The sequence below is a fragment of the Coenobita brevimanus genome, chromosome 93 (genome assembly GCF_032717465.1).
Source record: "Coenobita brevimanus isolate Jiangsu-jjx chromosome 93, ASM3271746v2, whole genome shotgun sequence".
NCBI classification, from domain to species: Eukaryota; Metazoa; Arthropoda; class Malacostraca; order Decapoda; family Coenobitidae; genus Coenobita; species Coenobita brevimanus.
Window position 1 is genome coordinate 51028562 of NC_137046.1, and position 20204 is coordinate 51048765.

At 40.4% G+C, this 20204-nt stretch overlaps 1 protein-coding gene across 3 annotated transcripts in view; it reads right to left on the reverse strand.

Moving 5' to 3' along the window:
* Positions 1–20204, reverse strand: part of LOC145412596 (protein C-ets-1-like) — a 550754-nt gene that overhangs the window by 336887 nt on the left and 193663 nt on the right. For all 3 annotated transcript variants that reach the window (XM_080282510.1, XM_080282508.1, XM_080282509.1), the window contains exons 2-3: positions 15271–15357; positions 14866–15034 (exon numbers count right to left, since the gene is read on the reverse strand). In XM_080282510.1, coding sequence (XP_080138636.1) covers positions 14866–15034; positions 15271–15333 — 232 coding nt within the window. In that variant the 5' untranslated portion in view covers positions 15334–15357. The remainder of the gene's footprint in view (positions 1–14865; positions 15035–15270; positions 15358–20204) is intronic.

The following is a 20204-nucleotide window of genomic DNA, read 5'->3' on the forward strand; positions in this document are numbered from 1 at the left end:
CACACACACACACACACACACACACACACGGAGGTCCCGAGGGCAGAATCGTTAGTGCAGTAATGACACTAATCTACGTCTTCCTCCGCGAGGCTGTTATCAGGCGTGACGACAATGGGACATATTATATACTCACACCAGGGGAAAAAAGTATATTAAAATAGCTAACTGTACTAGCACTTCATATATTATTAGCGCTGCAGACCAACAAGAATTGAATGCATCGTAAAATCATTAACCAAAACAAGGGGGAAAAAACACTATACTTTAATTACTCTTATTAAAACCAATCTAACTCTTCAAACAATAATAACAATGTAGAGCAACAAAGACTTGATGCATCTTTAGACCATCAGCCAAAACGCGTAAGTAAAGACTGTATTAAAACTGGTCTGATTTGAACTGGATTTCAAACGTTAACTGTGACGGAGAAAAAATAAAATATCGTTGAGAACTATAAAAAAAAAAAAAGAAAGCGGAAGTTAAGGTTGTGTCAAAGTTGCTCTGATTAAAAGTAGATTTCAACCCTTTACCGTGACGAATAAAAAATAATATACAGTACAAAATTACTGAAAACAAAAAAACTGCATCTAGAATTAAAACCGTACAAACACTTCAAACGAGAACGATATAGTTTACAGTTAAGAAATGTCACGCATAACAATCACTGCCTGAAATAAAAGATAATTACCACAGAAGCATAAAAGCCTTATTAGTTTATTGTTAAGTCGATACTGTGGTTTTACAATAACGAGAGAGGCAAAGAAAACCTTCCAACGCGCGTTAACTGACTGACTGAGGAAAAACAGGACATCGATGGAGTCACAGATACTGGATGTAAAAAATATAAAAAAATGTTAGTAATCACAAAAATCGAAAAAAAGTGAAAGACGAAACAAGGGCAGAGAGAAAGGTCAGAAAATAAAACTGCAAAGAAATAGTAGAAGACAAGGAAGTGCTAAAGAGGGACGAACAAAGAAGAGAATTTGTACGACAATGATGAGACTTAGACATGAGAGAAGGCTGTGGAGAAAAAATCTGGCATGGGAGAGAGAAAAAGAGGAAGGGAAGGAAGGAAACGAGAGGGGGAAAGAGCGACACAGTAATGAGAACTGGGGATACAAGGGAAGCATATGAATCCCTGTGTGTGTGTGTGTGTGTGTGTGTGTGTGTGTGTGTGTGTGTGTGTGTGTGTGTGTGTGTGTGTGTGTGTGTGTGTGTGTGTGTGTGTGTGTGTGTGTGTGTGTGTGTGAGAGAGAGAGAGAGAGAGAGAGAGAGAGAGAGAGAGAGAGAGAGAGAGAGAGAGAGAGAGACGTAACACCCGAGGCTATGAAAGTCAACCAAAGACCAAAACACCATCGCCTCGCCCCGCTCTCACTAATTGCACCGCCGTCGCTCCTTCATGTGACAAACGCGATCCTTGAGTATTAACTTTGGTGGAAGATTAAATACCCTCTGTGTGCGCCGCTCAGGAGGTGAAATTAATATGACAAGAAAACCAGGAGTGCGAGGTGAATGAATAGACATGCCGAGGGAGTTTATGGGGATGGACTTGTTAGTGTGTGTGTGTGTGTGTGTGTGTGTGTGTGTGTGTGTGTGTTTGAAAGAGAGAGAGAGAGAGAGAGAGAGAGAGAGAGAGAGAGAGAGAGAGAGAGAGAGAGAGAGAGAGAGGTGTATCCCATACAGGGGGACGTGTATAATGTGAACGTAGATACCTGTGTGTGTATGTGTGGTGTGTGTGAGAGAGAGAGAGAGAGAGAGAGAGAGAGAGAGAGAGAGAGAGAGAGAGAGAGAGAGAGAGAGAGAGAGAGAGAGAGACAGACAGACAGACAGACAGAGACAGACAAAGACAGACAGACAGAGGTGTATCCCATACAGGGGGACGTGTATAATGTGAACGTAGATACCTGTGTGTGTGTGTGTGTGTGTGTGTGTGTGTGTGTGTGTAACCGGATCTGTGTGTACGCAAAGGGACTGAATGAATGTGTTGGTAGAGAACGCAAGACAAGTGAGTAAGCAAGTGGGTTTACGGAATTCAGGAAATGAATGTGTGACCATGGCAGTGAATGACTGAGTGAGAAATTGTGCGATCCTGAATTAGTGAAGCCGTGTGTGGAAGTAATGAATGAGTGTGGGTGTGAGTGAGAGTATAGCGACTGAGTGAATTGGTAGCTGACTGAATGATACTAAATAAAGTTAAATAAGTCATGGATGAAGTGGGTGAATGTGTGAAATAAAAGTTTGAGGAAAAGAGTAACTATGTGAATATGTATGAAAGATGGGCGTAGGTGAGTATACGAAGACCAGATAATAAAATGAGTTAATGTGAACACAAGGATAAAAGAAGCATGAGAAATGAGTCCGTAAGCGAGAATGTTAGCGACTGGGCAAAGAAGTGAGTGAATGAGTGACTTAATAAGTGAGTGAGTGAGTGAACAAGCTGGTATGAGATCAATGAAAGAATGAATGAGAAAATATATAAATGAATGAATCAGAGGATGCATGAGTGCACAGACGAGTAAAAACATTAGTGAATGACAAGATTTTGCTAATGTATGGATGAGAAAGCGATTGAAAAAATTTGATGAGTGAGTGAAGTAGTAAATTCATGAAAGAAAGGAACTGCAGAATAAATTAATAAATAGTTAAGTAAGAATGAGTGAATTGCTAAATATATGAGTGAGTGACCGAGCCAGTCAATAAAGCAATGAGCTGAGAATTAATGAACTGAGTAAACGAATGATAAAAGAAAAACAATGAATGAGTGAGTAAGCGGGTCAATGGATGAGAAAAATGACTGAATGAACGAGTGAATGAGCCAGTGAATAAAGCGAGAAAGTGGATGAAAAAGTTAAAACACGTAAAATCCTTTCAATAAAAATATCACTCCCACCGCCACTTCCCCCCTTCCCCCAACCACGTCAATACTCCTTAGACGATTACACGACACGACGGTCCCACTCAGGTAGCGTCTCACACGTTAAGTAAAAATGAGTCTATCAATCACTAGTCTATGGTGGTGGTGGTGGTGGTGGTGATGGTGGTGTTGGTACTGGTGGCGGTGGCTTTCTCGTCAACACTCGCGTCTACTCGGCCTCTCGTACAGGTATTTGGGAGGATCGGTTTTTCTTTACAATCAAAACGTCTGATGGTAAAAAGAACAAAATATAAAAGATTCCCTGACTCCTGAATTCAAAGCGTCTAGCAGAAAACAAAAACAAAATAAGTTTCTCACAACTCTAATCTAGGATATCTGGAGTTACGTAACGAGATATCTAGCATGACCCCCCCCCCCAAAAAAAAAGGGAAATAAAAAACTACCAGCCTCAATCAGGAACGTTTAGTGTTCTGTGAAATGGCTGTAAACAAGGTAAACAAATTGCACCAGCTTCCTCGTCCTTGCATAGGGCCGTACCAGGAATCCAGGCTGGGGAGATTTCGTAACACTATATTAGCGATTCACCCTTCTAGTGTGGTGAAGCAAATTTCTTGCTACTTTTAGATTATTTTTAGTTGGGAAAAATCTCATGTACTGAAGAGAAGGAACGCGATATATAACCCTTCCAGTTCGGTATGTCTATCTTAAGCTGAATAAGGTCGTTTGGAGGTCACAAGAATAAAATACGCCATGGGGATAACTGCATATTACATATTAATATCCCCTAGTGTGTGATTGGTGGAGACCCTGATTTTATTTTTTGAGCAGAAATAACTTAGAGAACATGAGAGTACAATAAACAAAATAATTCCCCAAGGACGAGATGCTACAATAAGGATACGACTCAACAATGATAATAAAAAAGGGGGTTGTCGAATCCTTTTTACCCCAGTCGGTCTCCCCGTAACGAGAAGGATTTATGCCGGTGGTATAAACTTCAGACGGAGATTTTTTTTTTTTCCTCCGTGCAAGACAAGACAACAAACAAGGCGCATAAAAGAGGCTATAAAAGTGCATAAAAACCAGACGCCACGCTACATTTTCCACGTCGACCCGGAGAGGTGGCCATACATCCAACACGCAGGGCGTCGATTCATGAACCTGACTAGAGGGGCACTCAGTGGAGCGAATCTCTCCGACAAGGGCAACGTAATTTCCAAACCACTCTTCATAATGGGCTAGGGTTTCTCGTCACTGATTAGGGTTTTACAAAAAAAAAAAAAAAAAAAAAAAAAAAATGTTTTTCGGATCCAGAATCTGTAATATGATCCGGATTGGTCCTAAACGTTAATCGATTGCTCCCTGGGACATGGGCTATTTACCCACCTAATTTGGTCCAAATATCTTTATTAGTTTTTGAGTAACAAACAAACAAACAAATACACCAGGATGAAAATATACTCTCCTTGTCGGAAAGAACTACGATCATATCCCTGTCGTAACTCAAGGACCATTTAACCCGTTCAGATCCAGTGACGTATCATTTAATCTAATTTTGCCTTATACAGACGAATTTATTAGCCTCAGGTAGTGAAGGGATTAATCAGTACTGTATTTAACACCCTCATTTCCAAAATGTCTTCCCTAAGGTGACTATTATCCTCTGGTGCTGGCCTGATTAAGATGAAAATACGGCATCGGACTGAAGGGATTAAGGACTTGGGGAATGCAAAATCTTACCAAGTCCTAAGATACACTAACATAACGAAGGGCAAATCCGTGGCGTAACTAATACCTGTGTGTGCAGGAAGGGCAAGCAGTGGAGAATGAAGTATATTTATGTTTCTGATTCTTCATGTAAAATTATATCTTAGTTACGAGAGGGAATTGGTCGTAAGGTGTGTGTGTGTGTGTGTGTGTGTGTGTGTGTGTGTGTGTGTGTGTGTGTGTGTGTGTGTGTGTGTGTGTGTCAGGCCTTCCCCTCCGCAATCCAAGGTCACTTCAGGGACTGCAGGGACGATCTAGGGCTCATAAGGGGACACAACACGCAATTCTCAACACGAAAAGTAAACAATAATCTTTTTGTGGAATATTTAGATTCGTTCGAGGAAACATTAGCTTCGCCTCTTCAGAATTAAAGTGTTGTTTTTACCTATCTATCTATCTATATATCTATCTATCTATCTGTGTCTGTCTCTGTGTATCCATCCATCTACCTACCTGTCTATCTATATATTTTTGTCTCTATTTATATATCTCTCTCTATTTATCTATATTATCTATCAATCAACCTTTTTATATAATCTGTATCTATCTGTCTATCTATTTTTTGTGCTACCCTCAGATTAAATAATTCAACTAAGAGAAACCTTCGTAACAAAGAAATCGGAAACAATGTCCATTAACTCAGCATGGATACGTTCAATGGGCTGAAACCTCCTGTAATAAGGGTACAAAAGCTACGCCATTGGTCCAGAAATTATCATGGGCAAGAATTTCAGGTTTACTGCATGGGAAACAGCATTGTCAGGGAAACTGTGGGAATTCATCCAAGACACATCAGGAAATGCTGTAAAGCTGTCACTGATGTGTGGATCATACAGATATGTTTAGACGAGGGAAGGCTTAGCAGTTAGTGAGTTGCTAAGGACGAATTTATTTATTTATTATTTTCTGGGGGGGGGGGGAAGGGAGGATGCTAAGACGAGACGACATTAATCATATGAACAAAGCTCTGGCAGTCACACGGGCCGAGGACATCAAAATCTTGTACAAGAATTGCTGATAAAAATGAGGGACGTTTCAAGGATATCGGATAAAAGATAAATTTATTCTTGGACAAATTCAGAAGCAATTCAGGAAAACCAGTAGGAAAAATTCAGCAGCAATTCAGGAAAACCAGTAACACTATAAAGACTCCCATGAACACACTGAAAGCTCAGAGACATCACTGTACATCTCAGTGAACTTTAATTCTTTTTTTTAGCATACTGAATACAATATATAATAAAGCAGTATCTTATTATAATCACCATCATTATTACCACAATCATCATCGAATCCTGTGTTCCCCTGTGAAGAGAGCAGGAACCCGGGACTATGCAAGTTTGTCCTGTCATTTAAGTTAAGAGTGACCAGTCTCACTCATCTCTGAGTGGCATTAAGTGAGCAATAAACTCCAACCGCTCCTTGGATATAAACCGACACAGGCTCAACCCGGTTGGAGCGCCTTAATTACCCACTAAACCACCAGGCACCATAGTTTGGTTATATGGGTTTCACCCAGCGTAGTAAGTGGTTTCCTGGTGTACAGGAAACCTTTTGGCTTATCACTCAGTGTAGAGTCACCCGCAGACAGAATAAAGAAGAAAGAAAGAAGGGCATAAGAGGGAGGAAGGAAAGACAAGAGGAAATGGCAGCCATCCATGAGCAGCATTACATCGAGTGAGTGGATGGTGAGCCCCCCCACCTACCACTATCATATAAGTAATATTGTATACTGAAATCCACGGCATTTCAATTCACTTCACACACACACACACACACACACACACACACACACACACACACCTATATATATATTCTCCCACATACGATGGCTCTTAACTAACAGATCACAACAATAACAAAAATAAAAATCTTTATTTGAGATACGTACTCTGAAACCGAGACAAAAAACCGAGGTGTGTGAAAGACTGGAGAGGAAAAGATACACAGAGACAATCAGCTATGTGGAAAACCTGGGGGAAATGAGAGGAAAGGACAGGACATGACATGACAAGACAGGACAGGAGAGGAGAGGAGAAGAGGAGAGGAAAGGAGAGAAGATAAGATAGAAAAAGGTATATAGCAGCAACCAGGAGTGTGGAGGACAGGACATGAAAGGAAACAATATAATCCAACAACCAAATACGTGGACGACTGGAAATAAAGAGAAGAGAAGAGAGACGAGAAGAGAGGAGAAGAGAAGAGAAGAGAAGAGAAGCGAAGAGAAGGGAAGAGAAGAGCAGAGAGACATGAAGTGAAGAGAAAAGAAGGGAAGAGAAGAGAAGGGAGGGAAAAGATAAAGGAAGAGGCAGGGAGAGAAAAAACAGCAATAACCATTTATGTGTGGAAAAAGATGAGAAGAGAAGAGAAGACAAGAGACAGAAAACAATTACCAGGAGTATGGAAGACTGGAGGAGGAGGAGGAGGATAAACAGATCAGTGTAATCAATAATCGATTCTTATTACAGGCTGAGCACAAGTGGTGGTGATCGCCTGGGGGAGTATGATACATCCAATCTTACACTCCCCGCCTTCCCCCCTCCCCCCCTCTCTCTCTCTCTCTCTCTCTGTTTTACTTCCCCTCTTTCGCCCCTTTCTTTCACTATTTTTTTTTTAGTGTTTCCTTCTCTTTAACTCTTTACTCCTCCCCCCCTTTCGCTTATGTTTCTTCCTTTTCTCTCCTCCTTTCTCTTCTTCTTCTCTCCTACTCTTCTTCTCCCTTTTCTTCCTTTTTTTCTCTTCACTCTACTTCTCCATTTCTTTCATCATCTTCCTCCAACATTTCTCTTCCTCCTCTCCTTCTTCCTCTCCTCCTCTTATTCAACCTCTTCCCTCCTGTCCTCACAATCTCCTCTCCAAATCGATTCCCTCCTCTTTAATTACCTTCACTTCCTTAAATCTCTTTCTCTGTTTTCTAAGTTTTCTTACATTTTCATCTTTCCATCAGTTTCACCGACTTTCGCTCCCTCCTGTATCTTTTCAATCTCGTTCTCTCTTACGTCTTTTCAGTCTTTTAACATTTCTACCCATTTTTTCCCCGCAGGTTATACACCACTCTCACAGGTAGCAGAAGTAATTTCACACCGTATAATCACCGTTACGATAACAGCTTACATCTTATTCTTTTTCCTGTCGATAAAATACAAATATCTCCTCTCAAAAGCTTCAAAGCCTAATATTCTGAAAGCCAATCTAACATATTAAGAAACACACTCACGCGGACGATTTCAACAGATTTTAGTTTTGAGGAATGTTCAGACAAAATGACACTTTAATATCAATAACACACACAACTTTAAAAAAGTGCTGGATCTTGTGGTGGCAAAAATATAATGACTTTTATGACACCACATGCGTGTCACAACGAACAATAACTTTTTCGTAATAAATAAATATACCACCTCGTCTTTCACCTCCGGCACCTTCAGATTAGACGCCATGATTGTACAGCAGATAAGAATAAGCAAAAAAATGAGTGACTGAAAAACATGTAGGAGAAAAATGCGTGTAAAACTGTGCAGACACTGACAGAGTTTCAATCTCGGAACATCTCTTTAATCTGGTAAGTAATATTAATGGCTGAGCATCGAGATTATCACTGTAACTTCTCCAGTCTGTTTTACACTTGCTTCCACCAGACGGCTGTACTCAGTTCTGGGGAAGCTTCTAAAACTAAACGGTGTAGAAATAATACCTCTTTAACTCAAGCAAAAAAGATGATGCCATTTTTGCTTTATCCTTGCTACCGAGAAACGAATTACTTTTGAGAAGTTCTGTGTTAATAAAACGTACGAACGTGACAACCGTACACAAACATTTTGGAATTTAATGGACTGGCGGAAGCTGAGGAGATAAAGAACATATTCAGGATAGTGAAGACACGGATTAACCTCTTCACTATGATTACATTTTCATTATTTTCCTCTTGTTATTACCCGATTATTTTTATTCAGTGGAGGAAAGACTTATATTGGACGAGTTAGATACAGTCAACATTAACTCCAAATTTTAGAGGGCACTTTGAAGCTGAAGATAATCGTCTGAAGATAAGGAAAAGCAAAAAAATAAAAAATGCTCGTCGTGAAGGGACTGATACAGAAAGGACCGTAGCTGAGTCATGGCAAGGATGTGTGGAGGTCTGTTCGTCGCAGGCACACCATATGAACCATTAGGAAAAAAATAGCCGGATATAAATAAGGAGCTGAGAATGGGGCTGCTACGTGACTGGCGCTGTGTGTTGTATATGTAGTGGGTGTAGGCTCCTTCAAACAAACACTGGCGAAATGTTTGTGTATTTGACCTGATTGTGTGTTCGAACATGTGTGTGGGGGGGTCATGTGTACATATCCGGTCGAGTGTGCATATGAGTGTCTGTAAGAACAAGAGAGCACAATGCTAGTCTCAATATAAATATCTGTGCCTTACTTAAGAGGATCAAGGGCCCTCCAGGTATGTGTGGGGGAGAGAGATGGGGACACAGGTGTAATAACGCAGGTGACAAGCTGTTTCTCAGGTGAGGACAGGTGAAGTGCGGCTAGGAGGGATGTGGTTTGGTAAGGTGTGGCCAGGAGGGATATGGCTAGGTGAAATGCGGCTAGGAGGTGCGGCTAGGTGTACTGTAGATGGCTATGTAAACTGTGGCTAGAAAAGGTGTGGTTTGGTTAATTGTAGCTAGGATAAGTGTGGTTAGGAGAGGTGTGGCTAGGTTAAGTGTAGCTACGTGAGGTGTGACAAATAGCAAGGAATGAGGCTAGGAAAACCGTGTATATTTCACAGCAGTTATGCTATAGGTGATGTGTGACTGGGTGAAAGGTCAAGAAATTAAACTGAGAGAATCACGGACAAAGAAGTGAAGTGTTGGTCAGGGTGAAGTGTCGATAAGAGGTCTTTGGTTATAAGGAATGGTGGGAAGTGTCGCTGGGTGAAGTAAAAATGGGTGAAGTGAAGATGAAAGAAATGTTGTGTGGTCAGGAAAAATGACAAAAGTGACTGGAAGATCTATGGATAGGTGAAGTGAAGATTAGTGAAGTATTTAAAGTGTGGGTAAGTGTTGCTAGGAGATATGCTAAGAAGTGCAACTAAGAGAAATGGCAATAAGCGCGAGAGAGACAGAAGAGGTGAAGTGAAGGTGGAAAGTGTTCCCATATGTGACATGTCAACTGGGGGAAAATGATGAGAAGTGCCACCAAGGTGAAGTGAAGGCTGAAGTGAAGTGAAGTTTTGTGGCAGGAGAGTGACTAGAAAAAATATGAAGAGAAGCAAGGCTAGGAAAAATAGCTGGGAGTGACACTATAGAAATGTAGTAAAGTTTCTAAGAGATGGGTGACTAGGTGAGAAAGGTAAAGATAAATGTGACGAGGTGAAGCCAAGTAAAGTATAATTGGAAGTGTCAATGAGGTGTCTGGTGAGGAAAAACTGGGTAAAATGAAGTGCGGCTAGAAGTGATGCAACTGGAAATGATGTTAGGCGATGCCTTTCATAGTGGAGAAGTTTAATGTGGATTTTTGTAACCCATTTACTGAGAAAGGTTATTCCTAGGCTATATAAAATTGTTTGGAAAGGGAAAGAAAAAGTCATCAATATGACAGATTCAGGTGGAAATATGCCTTTTGGAGGGAACATGAGAGAGAAAAAAAAGGGAGAGGAAGTAATCGTTGTGCACAAAGGTGGAATATGCTAAATTTAGAGAAGTGATAAAATCAAATAAAAAATGTGTGGAATTGGCGAACCATACTACGTTTATCCAAGTGGTGAAGCGAAATATATCTAGATCTGGTAAAATATGCTAAGTTTAAGGATGTGATAAAGTGAAATGTCTAGAGCTGACAAAACGAGGGTAGATTCCCCGAGGTGAGGCCAGGATCGAGAGGTGCGGTGTGACTTGGCGAATCCAGACAAGGCCCGGCAGAGATCATGTTTTTATCTTGGCAAAAACTGAGGGTCCTATGGCGAGGGGACCCATACACGTAAAAGAGACCAAGGGAAGCATGTATAAAAGGAACCTAATCAATTTACAGGATAGGCAATCTTCATAACAGCAAACTATTATCAAAGATCGTACTGCTGTTCGTATATATTCACTTGATTATTCACTCTAGTTTTACCGTAAAGTGTTTGGCAGCTGTATGAGTGACGACAAACGATTATATAACTATGCAATCTTATACACAGTTTAAGCTTAGGAAAGTTTATAAATACGTCCTCAGGTGGCACTAGCTTGAGGTGAGGCTGTGTAAGGATGAGCTGGACCATAACACACAACTATTCTGATGAAACGAATTCAGAATTAAGATACGAATGATAGGGTTATTCATTCAGGTGCCATGTATCGGTTAACCAAACGGATACCACATACATTAAATACAAGAGACTAAGTTATTTCAATCAAGCATCAGTTAAAGATGAACCAGTCGAAGGAAAAGTTATATACAAAATGTCAACCATTTTAAATTTTGTAAATGAATGCAAAAGATTACGGCAATTCAATCAGGTCCCAAATAAAGACGAGTCGAACGAATATAAAAGCTCAAACACAAAAGAATAATATATTTTTGATGCAAGTTAAAGGAGTTCAAAATAAATGCACAAGAAATAAACAGATGCAGATTCAGTAGTGGGATATCAGTTAGCAATTATTTGAATAAAAGGTCGTGAGTTATCTGATCCTATGGTGAAACTACCAATTTTCGTGTGTAATGAGAGTTTTCAAGTGAGCGTAGCGCCTCTTGTGGATGCTATTTAAGGACACTACCGCCTTCTTGAACCTGCCTCCTTTACCACTGACGCGTATATTTGGCTGCGAATCATGGGGAAGATTGCTTGAACTTATCTCTTCCATGTAACTGGTGATGACACTTAACGGGCTGATTAGAAAGGGGTGCCATCTCCAATACTCTTGAGATACAAATTTATATAACACCTGCACTGATGGCGCCTCGTCTGGTTAAACAGTCCGTCCCCTTTGAGTGTTGATAGGTTGAAATAATTAACTACGGATCAGCCGCGAGTAAGAGGATGAGCCAGGAATGTAAGATGTATTTCCAAAGACGGCACGTGGGGGAACAGATCCTAAGAGGTGAGGGATGCTTGTACAATAAACACAAGAAGCATCGTACCCATAGCTGCCATGAAACTGGATCAGTGCAATAATTCTCCAGATGTTTGATTTGACTGGCATTTCTCACTAGTTATGGGTAGCAGAAAACTTAGATTGATTTATAATTGTACCTTAAGTGACATACAGAAGAATATGGGTAAACAGAGCATACGTTTACTGAAGCAGGATATACAGAACTACAAATCCAAACTCCTGATCCCTTTCGTATGTAAATCCCACCACGAGTAGTGATGTACTTTTGTGGCTGACTGTAGGGCAGAGAGAGTGAGGGATAATCCGTCCTCTCTAACCTATCAATATTAGTTCAGTAACTCATACCCTGGCTGTTTCTGGCTCTTCCCTCCTTCCTTCTCTCTCTCTGTCTCTCTCTCTCCACGGTGCCATTCTGGCTCTTCTCTCCATCTTCCCTCCCTTCCCTTCTCCCCTCTCCTCTCCTCTCCTCTCTCCCCGTGTTACTCCCTCATCCCTTCTCTTTGCTATTTCTCTCCCTTCCCTCTTCTCCTCCCTCATCCAAGTGTCTTTTCCCCCTTTGTCTCTCTTCCACTTCCCCTCGTCTATTTCACACTGTCTCTCTTTCCCCTTCTCCTCCATTCTCCTTTCTCCCTTGCATCCTGCTAAATTCTTTCCTCCCTTTCTTTTTTCATCTTTCCCCTTTGCGTCTCCCTCTCATCCTGTCTGAATTATCTCCTCCGCTCCCTATCCTTGGCTCCTTTTTCCCACCCGTATCTCTCTCACACTACCTCTTCCTTCCTTTCTCTTCTCTCTTCTCCTCTTTCCTACTCATGTTTTTAGCATCCTGTTTTTTCTCCCTCTTTCCTTACTTTTCTGGCATTTTTCTATTCGCTCTTACTTTATTTTTCCACGATTTGCCTACCCTTGCCTACTCTTTCCATCATTTTCCTTTCCCTCTGTTTATTTCACATTTCCCTTCCTCTTCTCTCTACTCCTTTCTCCTCTTTCCTCTTCAACTGCTTCGCTTTCCCATGTTTCTGTTTCTCCTCTTCTTTTCTCCCATTTTACATTTTTTGTCCCGTTTCTTGCCCTCTCAATTCCCCTGCCTGTCTCATTTCATCTTTCTTCTTCTTTACTCTTCTTTTTTTCCCCATTTTCCATTTCTCTCTTCTTTATTCATTTCCTTCTCGTTCCGCCTCTGAGCCTTCTTATTCTATTATGCTACTCCTTCTATCAGTTACATTTTCCTTCCCCTCCGTTTTTCGTTTTGTTTACCATTCTCTCCCGTATAATATACGGAGGGTTCGCTGCGCTCATTCCTTAGCGATTTACTCTGCATATTAACACTTCAACGTTCACTGGCAAGCTATTTATATCGCTTTAATAACGACACATCAATAATAAAAAGAGAAAATAGGGAGAAAAAGAGAATAATGAGGCGTGATGTGCAGAATAAATAGCTACAGAAAGTTTTACGAAAAACTGACAACCATTCTGAATACGATTATCCTCATCCTGAACAAATTTCTCAGCATATCAAGAGCTGAGAGTATTATCTAGAAACACAGGAAAAGGAAAACACAAAATAATAAGTTACTCACAGTTTCAGTTCACAAACTAAACGACTATCATGTGTGATATTAATGATGCATTTTCCCTCAAACGTCTGTTAAAGGTAAGGTGAAGTCAGGGGTAGACGGCATGAGGCGCCTAGCCGCGGTGCTCATCACCGTCTCTAAGCATGTGGTGTGTTATTAACTCACTGTCCTGGGGTACAGCTGTGTTCGGAGGTTAATGTGTTTATTGCTAGTATTCTGAGTGGCTTTTGGAGTAACATTAGCACAATGATGAAATATATGAATCCTGTTCTTACCTTTCATTTACAGTTTAAATACAAATACACCAGATCTTCCTAACCTCACTTCCCGGGATTCTCGAAATATCTCAACTCAACTGAGGTTGGGATCGCCAATAATAATTCTGCCTTGATAGAAGTATTTTTATTTTATTTTTTATTTTTTTTATTATTATTATTTTTTTTTGGGGGGGGTGGAGATGTTGGGAAATACATTGTATTGCACACATTACATGCTTAACTTTTCCTTCTAATCTTTATGCATCTGACACTGATCAGTATAGAAAACAGGAAAAATAAGAATAAACTAACTTTCCTGTTACCCTAATATTTTAACTACATGTGACAAGGAAACTTTCAGAACACAGAATCATTAAATCGCTGTTATCATCCATTCATCTCTTTCGCATACTGATCGTTACAAGTGTTTGCTTATAACTTCGTAAAAAAATAGTTTTTTACTTCCAATTTGCCACCGTAAAAAAAAAAAAAAAAAAAATCAACACTTAGGGTACACCACTGGGGTACACAGTAAACAAAGGTAGAACAGATAGCCTAAATATATGAAGACTGTAGTTAAGGTGAGGATGACGAGACCTTAAAAAAAAAATAATAATAAAAAAATAAATAAATAAATAAATAAATAAATCCTGCCTGCTGCGGGATCCAACCCGGTGTGTCCAATCGTAAAAAATACAAAAGCCACCCCTTAATCTTAGTGAGCCGTTCTCTCTAAAAGTCATGGTCGGATGTTGAAGAAAACGGACCCAATAAAGCAAATGGAACCACTGGGGATACTCTCACAATCTTCAGAGCCAATACCTCTAGGCAAACTCAGGCGTGTACCACCGCTGAAACGATTATAAGACACAAAATCCTTCTGGTAGTTACTGCGTGTACCTTTTAAGACGATAGAACTACCTGTAGTTGGATATATGCTAATATAGCACGAACTTTATTCTGAGTTTAATGGTAGGCTATAGTTCTTTAAATTATTTTTCCCAGGTATCTAAAATTATCAGATCAAGTAAATAATCAGCTTTCTTTATATTATAAATACCAAGCAACTGCCAGACACACACACATGTGATACAATGATGTCTATGTGGGAGATATAAGTAACCCTTGCCATAAAGATGCGACGTACGAGTGGCGAAGTACAGTGCTTAAATGTGGAAACGGTATGTTATGAATGTTATGATGAACAACGTGTGTAGTCTATTGTGTGGCAGGCGGTAATACATTATAACAACAATAAGAAACATGGTATAAACGAGTCTAGATTGAATGACGTACCTAGAGACGACTCCGGGTCAGAGAGGTCGGTGATGTCAGGAACCTTCTGCATGGCCTGCTGGTGCTGGGCAGTGGCGTGCACACAGTGGGGGTCCACGCCTGCCTCGAGGGAAGGGTCGTCCACAGGTTCCTGCTTCACCAGCCCGGGCAGCTCCAGCGAGAACTTCACCTGGGGGCGGTGGGTGGCAAGATATAAGTATCCATTACGCATGCGAGAATTATATCCACATACGGAATGTTACTTGGTGGTTAGACACAAGTTCCGGCCCGATCGACCATTTTCAGATAAAAGACGGTCAAAGTAGGGCCGAAAATGTTATACCTTCCTAATAAACAAGATTATCATATACAGGCATAATTCTTCCACTTAAATAATATGTTTACAACGGCGATGGCGTGACTGACCTTCTTGGTGGCGGACATCTTGGGGTCTGGCTTGTGCTGGTCACCGTAGAACTCCAGGTCCATGGTGGCGGAGGCGGCGCTCAGGCACTGAAAGGCAGCAAGAGCAAGGATTAGAACAATACCTACCGACTGAACGAGGTGTTAGTAAGGCGCGTAATCACTGCTGGCTAAGTCCTAGAATGACACTCTCCACCCCCTCAATCCGTTGACGTATATTCTGGCTTAACATGCTGCTTCAGACGAGTTTATTCAGCTTACGACAGATCCCCAGCAATGAAGCGGTCAGTGAAGGCTATAGCAAGCCTCTCCAGCTCAAAGAGTTTCTCCCAAATTAAATAAAATCGTCTGGGGCAGCAAGAAGGAAATAAAGAGACAAAAGCAGTTACAACAACCTATGAAGAACGTTTGATTTTTGTTCACCGATTACAAGAAAAATCTGGTTCACAGTTATAATTTTACTATCAAATACTACAATCAGGGAATTCAGTCACAACAGACTGGTGAATAAATGTTTGGGAATAGTTTGAATCACCCAGGCATTGTAATGAAAGAAGTGTGAGTTACTCGTGTACAGCCGTATACAATAGTACTATCATACGTCTACAGTTCAAGCATATCAAACGAGACCCCAACCCTCTTTATTATTTTTATTATACTTTTTTTTTACCGTAACTTGACCTAAAACTGCCATCTCTCTCATGAATACTGAGTTGTAAGAATAGATTAACGCTAGAATATGGTGCCAGTCACAAGGAAATGCTATGGAAATAAGATTTTTTTTTTTCCGCCACTGAGATACGTGAAATATGCTCCAAAAGGACGAAAATCTGAGCCATGTTACGGTGAAAACAGTACTGGTATTGTCAGTCTAGTCAGATCACGTTAAATAGTTCAGTCCCATGATTTTTTTTTTTTTTTTTTTCATTTTATTCTAGGTACCTTTGCACGACGTTGTCTGACTTCGAAATAATGTCTTCTGGTAAAAACATCCATGGATATTGCATGTCCCCCCTCCAGCTCGAAAAGACGCTGAGTGAAATAAGTGTCTGAAGGAAGCTAGGTTGAAGGAGTTAAGTAATGAATACACAGGAACTCTTGACCGTGACTGTGCGTAATGATGACTTATTTGGTGTAGGTCAACGTAAAATTACCAATAGCTGTATGAATTCAACGTCTTCCGAACTTTTTAAACAAAAATTTCTTACGTTCTCCTGTGAAACGACGTCCGTTCAGGTCATTTCTGCTATCGCCAGACTCAGCAGTGGTTCCCAAACTGTGGAACGTTGCTCCCTGGGAAGCCACATTGTATTTCTCAAAGGAGCCATGCATTAAGTATACTGTATGGTTTCATTGGTGATAGTACTTTATAGTTATTTTCCTTTTTTTCCATCAACCATCTCGTGGACCTGCAGGCAATGCAAGATGAATTCCTAGAATTTCAAAGTGACCTATTTGCCATAAAACAGCCGGAAAGATGAATCTGGCGGAGACTGGAGTGAGAATGGGGCACTGCAGCATAGTGACAGACTGTGTGTTTCTGTTGGTCTGATTAAAATATCACGACAAAGCAAGAGTTTACCAAGCTGTTAATCATCAGGCTAAGCGGCTAAGCAGTATCACGTGCAAGTTTATCTCTTCTGTACGTTTTACTTTTTTTTTTTTTTTTTATGCAAGGAAGAAGTGACCAAAGGCCATGAGCCCCCTAATTGTTCCCTCCAAGAAAAAACAAAAACAAGATTACAGAGTGCCAAATTCAAAATCTTCACCAATGATAACCTAACTGAAACACTGAATTTTCAGTTTAGTTTCTGAGTATTCTTGCACGTGCATGCAACACAGCTCTATGCTTATTTGCCAGAATTGTTACCATTTAATATGTATTGAACATGCTCATTCGAGTGAAGATCTTTGGTTTCCTTAAATGAACATTAGATAAGGGCCCACAGAATAAAAACGTTTGGGAACCATTGCACTTGAGGAAGACATTCGGCTTAGAATAGTCCTCTCGCAGTAAATGTCCTACATAAAATTCTCCATAAACCCCTCCGTTATATGATAAGGTTTTGTAAATATATTTTTGCAAAGGCCAGACGATTACATTCATCTGGTGAAGGGCTAACCCATCTGTCAGTGCAAACTCGTGAAAAGTCACCATGGCAACATTCAAGACTCCATCCAGACGTTGCTGTGCACCTGGGGCTGTTCTCTAGGTAACAGGAAGCATTGCTGTACCCCTTCCTGGACGAAAAATATTGCACACTATACCCTCAGTATTCCCTTGCATGGTAATTATCTCCCTTTAATATCGACAGAGTTTGCGTCAGTATCAAGAAGAGGATTTTGAGGTGTAATGTAAAAAAGAAAAATGCTAAGGAAAATGTGTTGCGAAATCTCCAATGGCAACCAAAATATGGTCCTTTGTCAGCGCGGCGTCACCATGGCAACCGCCAAGACATCCTCCAGACGCGGTTATGCACCTTAATCAACGGGCAAAAATGTGCAGGTGGCGGTAATATCAGGTATCAGGTAACTTCTAATTAGCGTCTAAGTCTCTGCTACCTGCGAGGCTGAGCTGAGGCATCCATATTTTCAAACCTTCTTTGTCTTAACCCATCACTGTCATGGTTTTATTTTATTTTATTTTTATTTTTTTTGCTACCTCCTGCCGATTTTATTTACATTAGGAGAGACTTTCTTAATTAGGTCAGATATATTTTTCGTAGACCTCTTCATTGGAAAAAAATCTTCTTTTAGTTAAATAGAATAGTCAGTAGGTAGCAAGAACAGACTAAACCAGTAAGCTACGTCGTCGTATTGAAGGGATCGTCTGTAGTTTGTCTATAATTGTGTCATTACATACAAATACCATGCACTTCTCAGCAGAACTGGAGTGAACAGTGAAAGTGAAAATTAATAACTAATAAAAATAATAATAATAATAATAATAATAATAATAATAATAATAATAATAATAATGATAATAATAATAAGACGACGAAGAACAAAAACAAAAAAAAAATCAAAATAATAGAAGTAATAATAATAATAATAATAATAATAATAATAATAATAATATAATCCAACAACTTATATTTATTCTGCAGTCTTATTAACGGTGTTATGGTGAAGTCAGCTCTATAACATTTGGCTAAACCTGTTTTTATTCATTTACGGGTGAGTCACGGGAGTCCCATTATTAAGATCCTTGATGAATAGGGATCCCGGCCTAGCGTGGATGTCTCGGGTTTGCGGCAGGTAACCCGAGATGGTAACCCTTTCCCGTGGAGGTAATCGCCTGGCTGGGTCACCTACAGGAGCCGCCACTGGGAAGACCCTCAACAGCTTCCTGCCCAAGATACGTCTACCACCACCAGCCAGCTTAGTCAGGATTACTCGGTTGAGAGAGAGAGAGAGAGAGAGAGAGAGAGAGAGAGAGAGAGAGAGAGAGAGAGAGAGCAGCACCCCCAGCACAGTAAAGCACACAAGTCTATTTCTACCGAGTCCTTATTTGTCACTTCTTCACGAACCTTACCCCTTGAATTCGATGCACGTCCTACATAGTATGTTCCTGCTGCTACCGGACGATTTCAGACAACTTTGGAATGTTACCTCGTACTGAAGGGGTGAATGAATGCAAAACATAGAGTCAGTCCTAACAAAGCCTCCAAATAAATTCAAACACTGATAAATTTTGAAAACTTTCCAATTTGTTCTATTAGCCTAGAAAAATAAGTTCAAATATCGGTATCTTTCCAAATTTATTTAATTAGGGTAAAGGAATGAACTTCCTAACTCCATGGGCTTTTGTTCTTAAATTTTCTCAAATTTACATCACAGGTCTTGAACTAAAAATACCGTACCAATCAACTGATCTATTTCTGCTAGGAATGTAGAAGAGAGTGATACGGATTTTGAATGTCTAACAGTTATAGACATTTACAGTACGCTTATCAAAATCATCTAGATCTAGGTAACAGTTTCATATGAGGATGGGAGATCTTGAGAACGGTTATTTAGCCACTCTGAGGGAGCAAATCGGAAAAGAGAGGAAGGTCCAAGAAAAATTTCTTCCACTGTTGTGTCGCAATAAGTACATGGATGCAGGCATTTCACGTACCGGTAATAAATGTGTGCAATATACACAACAACTGCAAAGCGTAAGCACCAAGCAAATCATAAACAACAAATCTATACGCTTATGGACTACTTTTAATACTCTCGGGCATACAGTATATATATTTATATAGATACGTATATTTATTTATTTAATATATACATGTATAGGTAGCACTTAAACACTTAGGCTTTTTGATATACAGTGTGCCTAACGACCGCACAAAAAAAAAAAAAAAAAAAAAACAGTAGTTCCAGGTTGCTATAAACTAGCCCCCAACCAACGCACAAATAAACCTCGTAGGAAGCTGTGAGGGAGAACGGACAGGACAAGCATCTTAAAAGGAGGACTTTTCCTGACGAAGGCTGTTCCGTCACCATTTAACAAATTTTCTGTATAGCCTACATAATATAGTGCTATTGGCCGATTTTGTGTGTGTGTGTGTGTGTGTGTGTGTGTGTGTGTGTGTGTGTGTGTGTGTGTGTGTGTGTGTGTGTGTGTGTGTGTGTGTGTGTGTGTGTGTGTGTGTGTGTGTGTGTGTGTGTGTGTGTGTGTGTGTGTGTGTGTGTGTGTGTGTGTGTGTGTGTGTGTGTGTGTGTGTGTGTGTGTGTGTGTGTGTGTGTGTGTGTGTGTGTGTGTGTGTGTGTGTGTGTGTGTGTGTGTGTGTGTGTGTGTGTGTGTGTGTGTGTGTGTGTGTGTGTGTGTGTGTGTGTGTGTGTGTGTGTGTGTGTGTGTGTGTGTGTGTGTGTGTGTGTGTGTGTGTGTGTGTGTGTGTGTGTGTGTGTGTGTGTGTGTGTGTGTGTGTGTGTGTGTGTGTGTG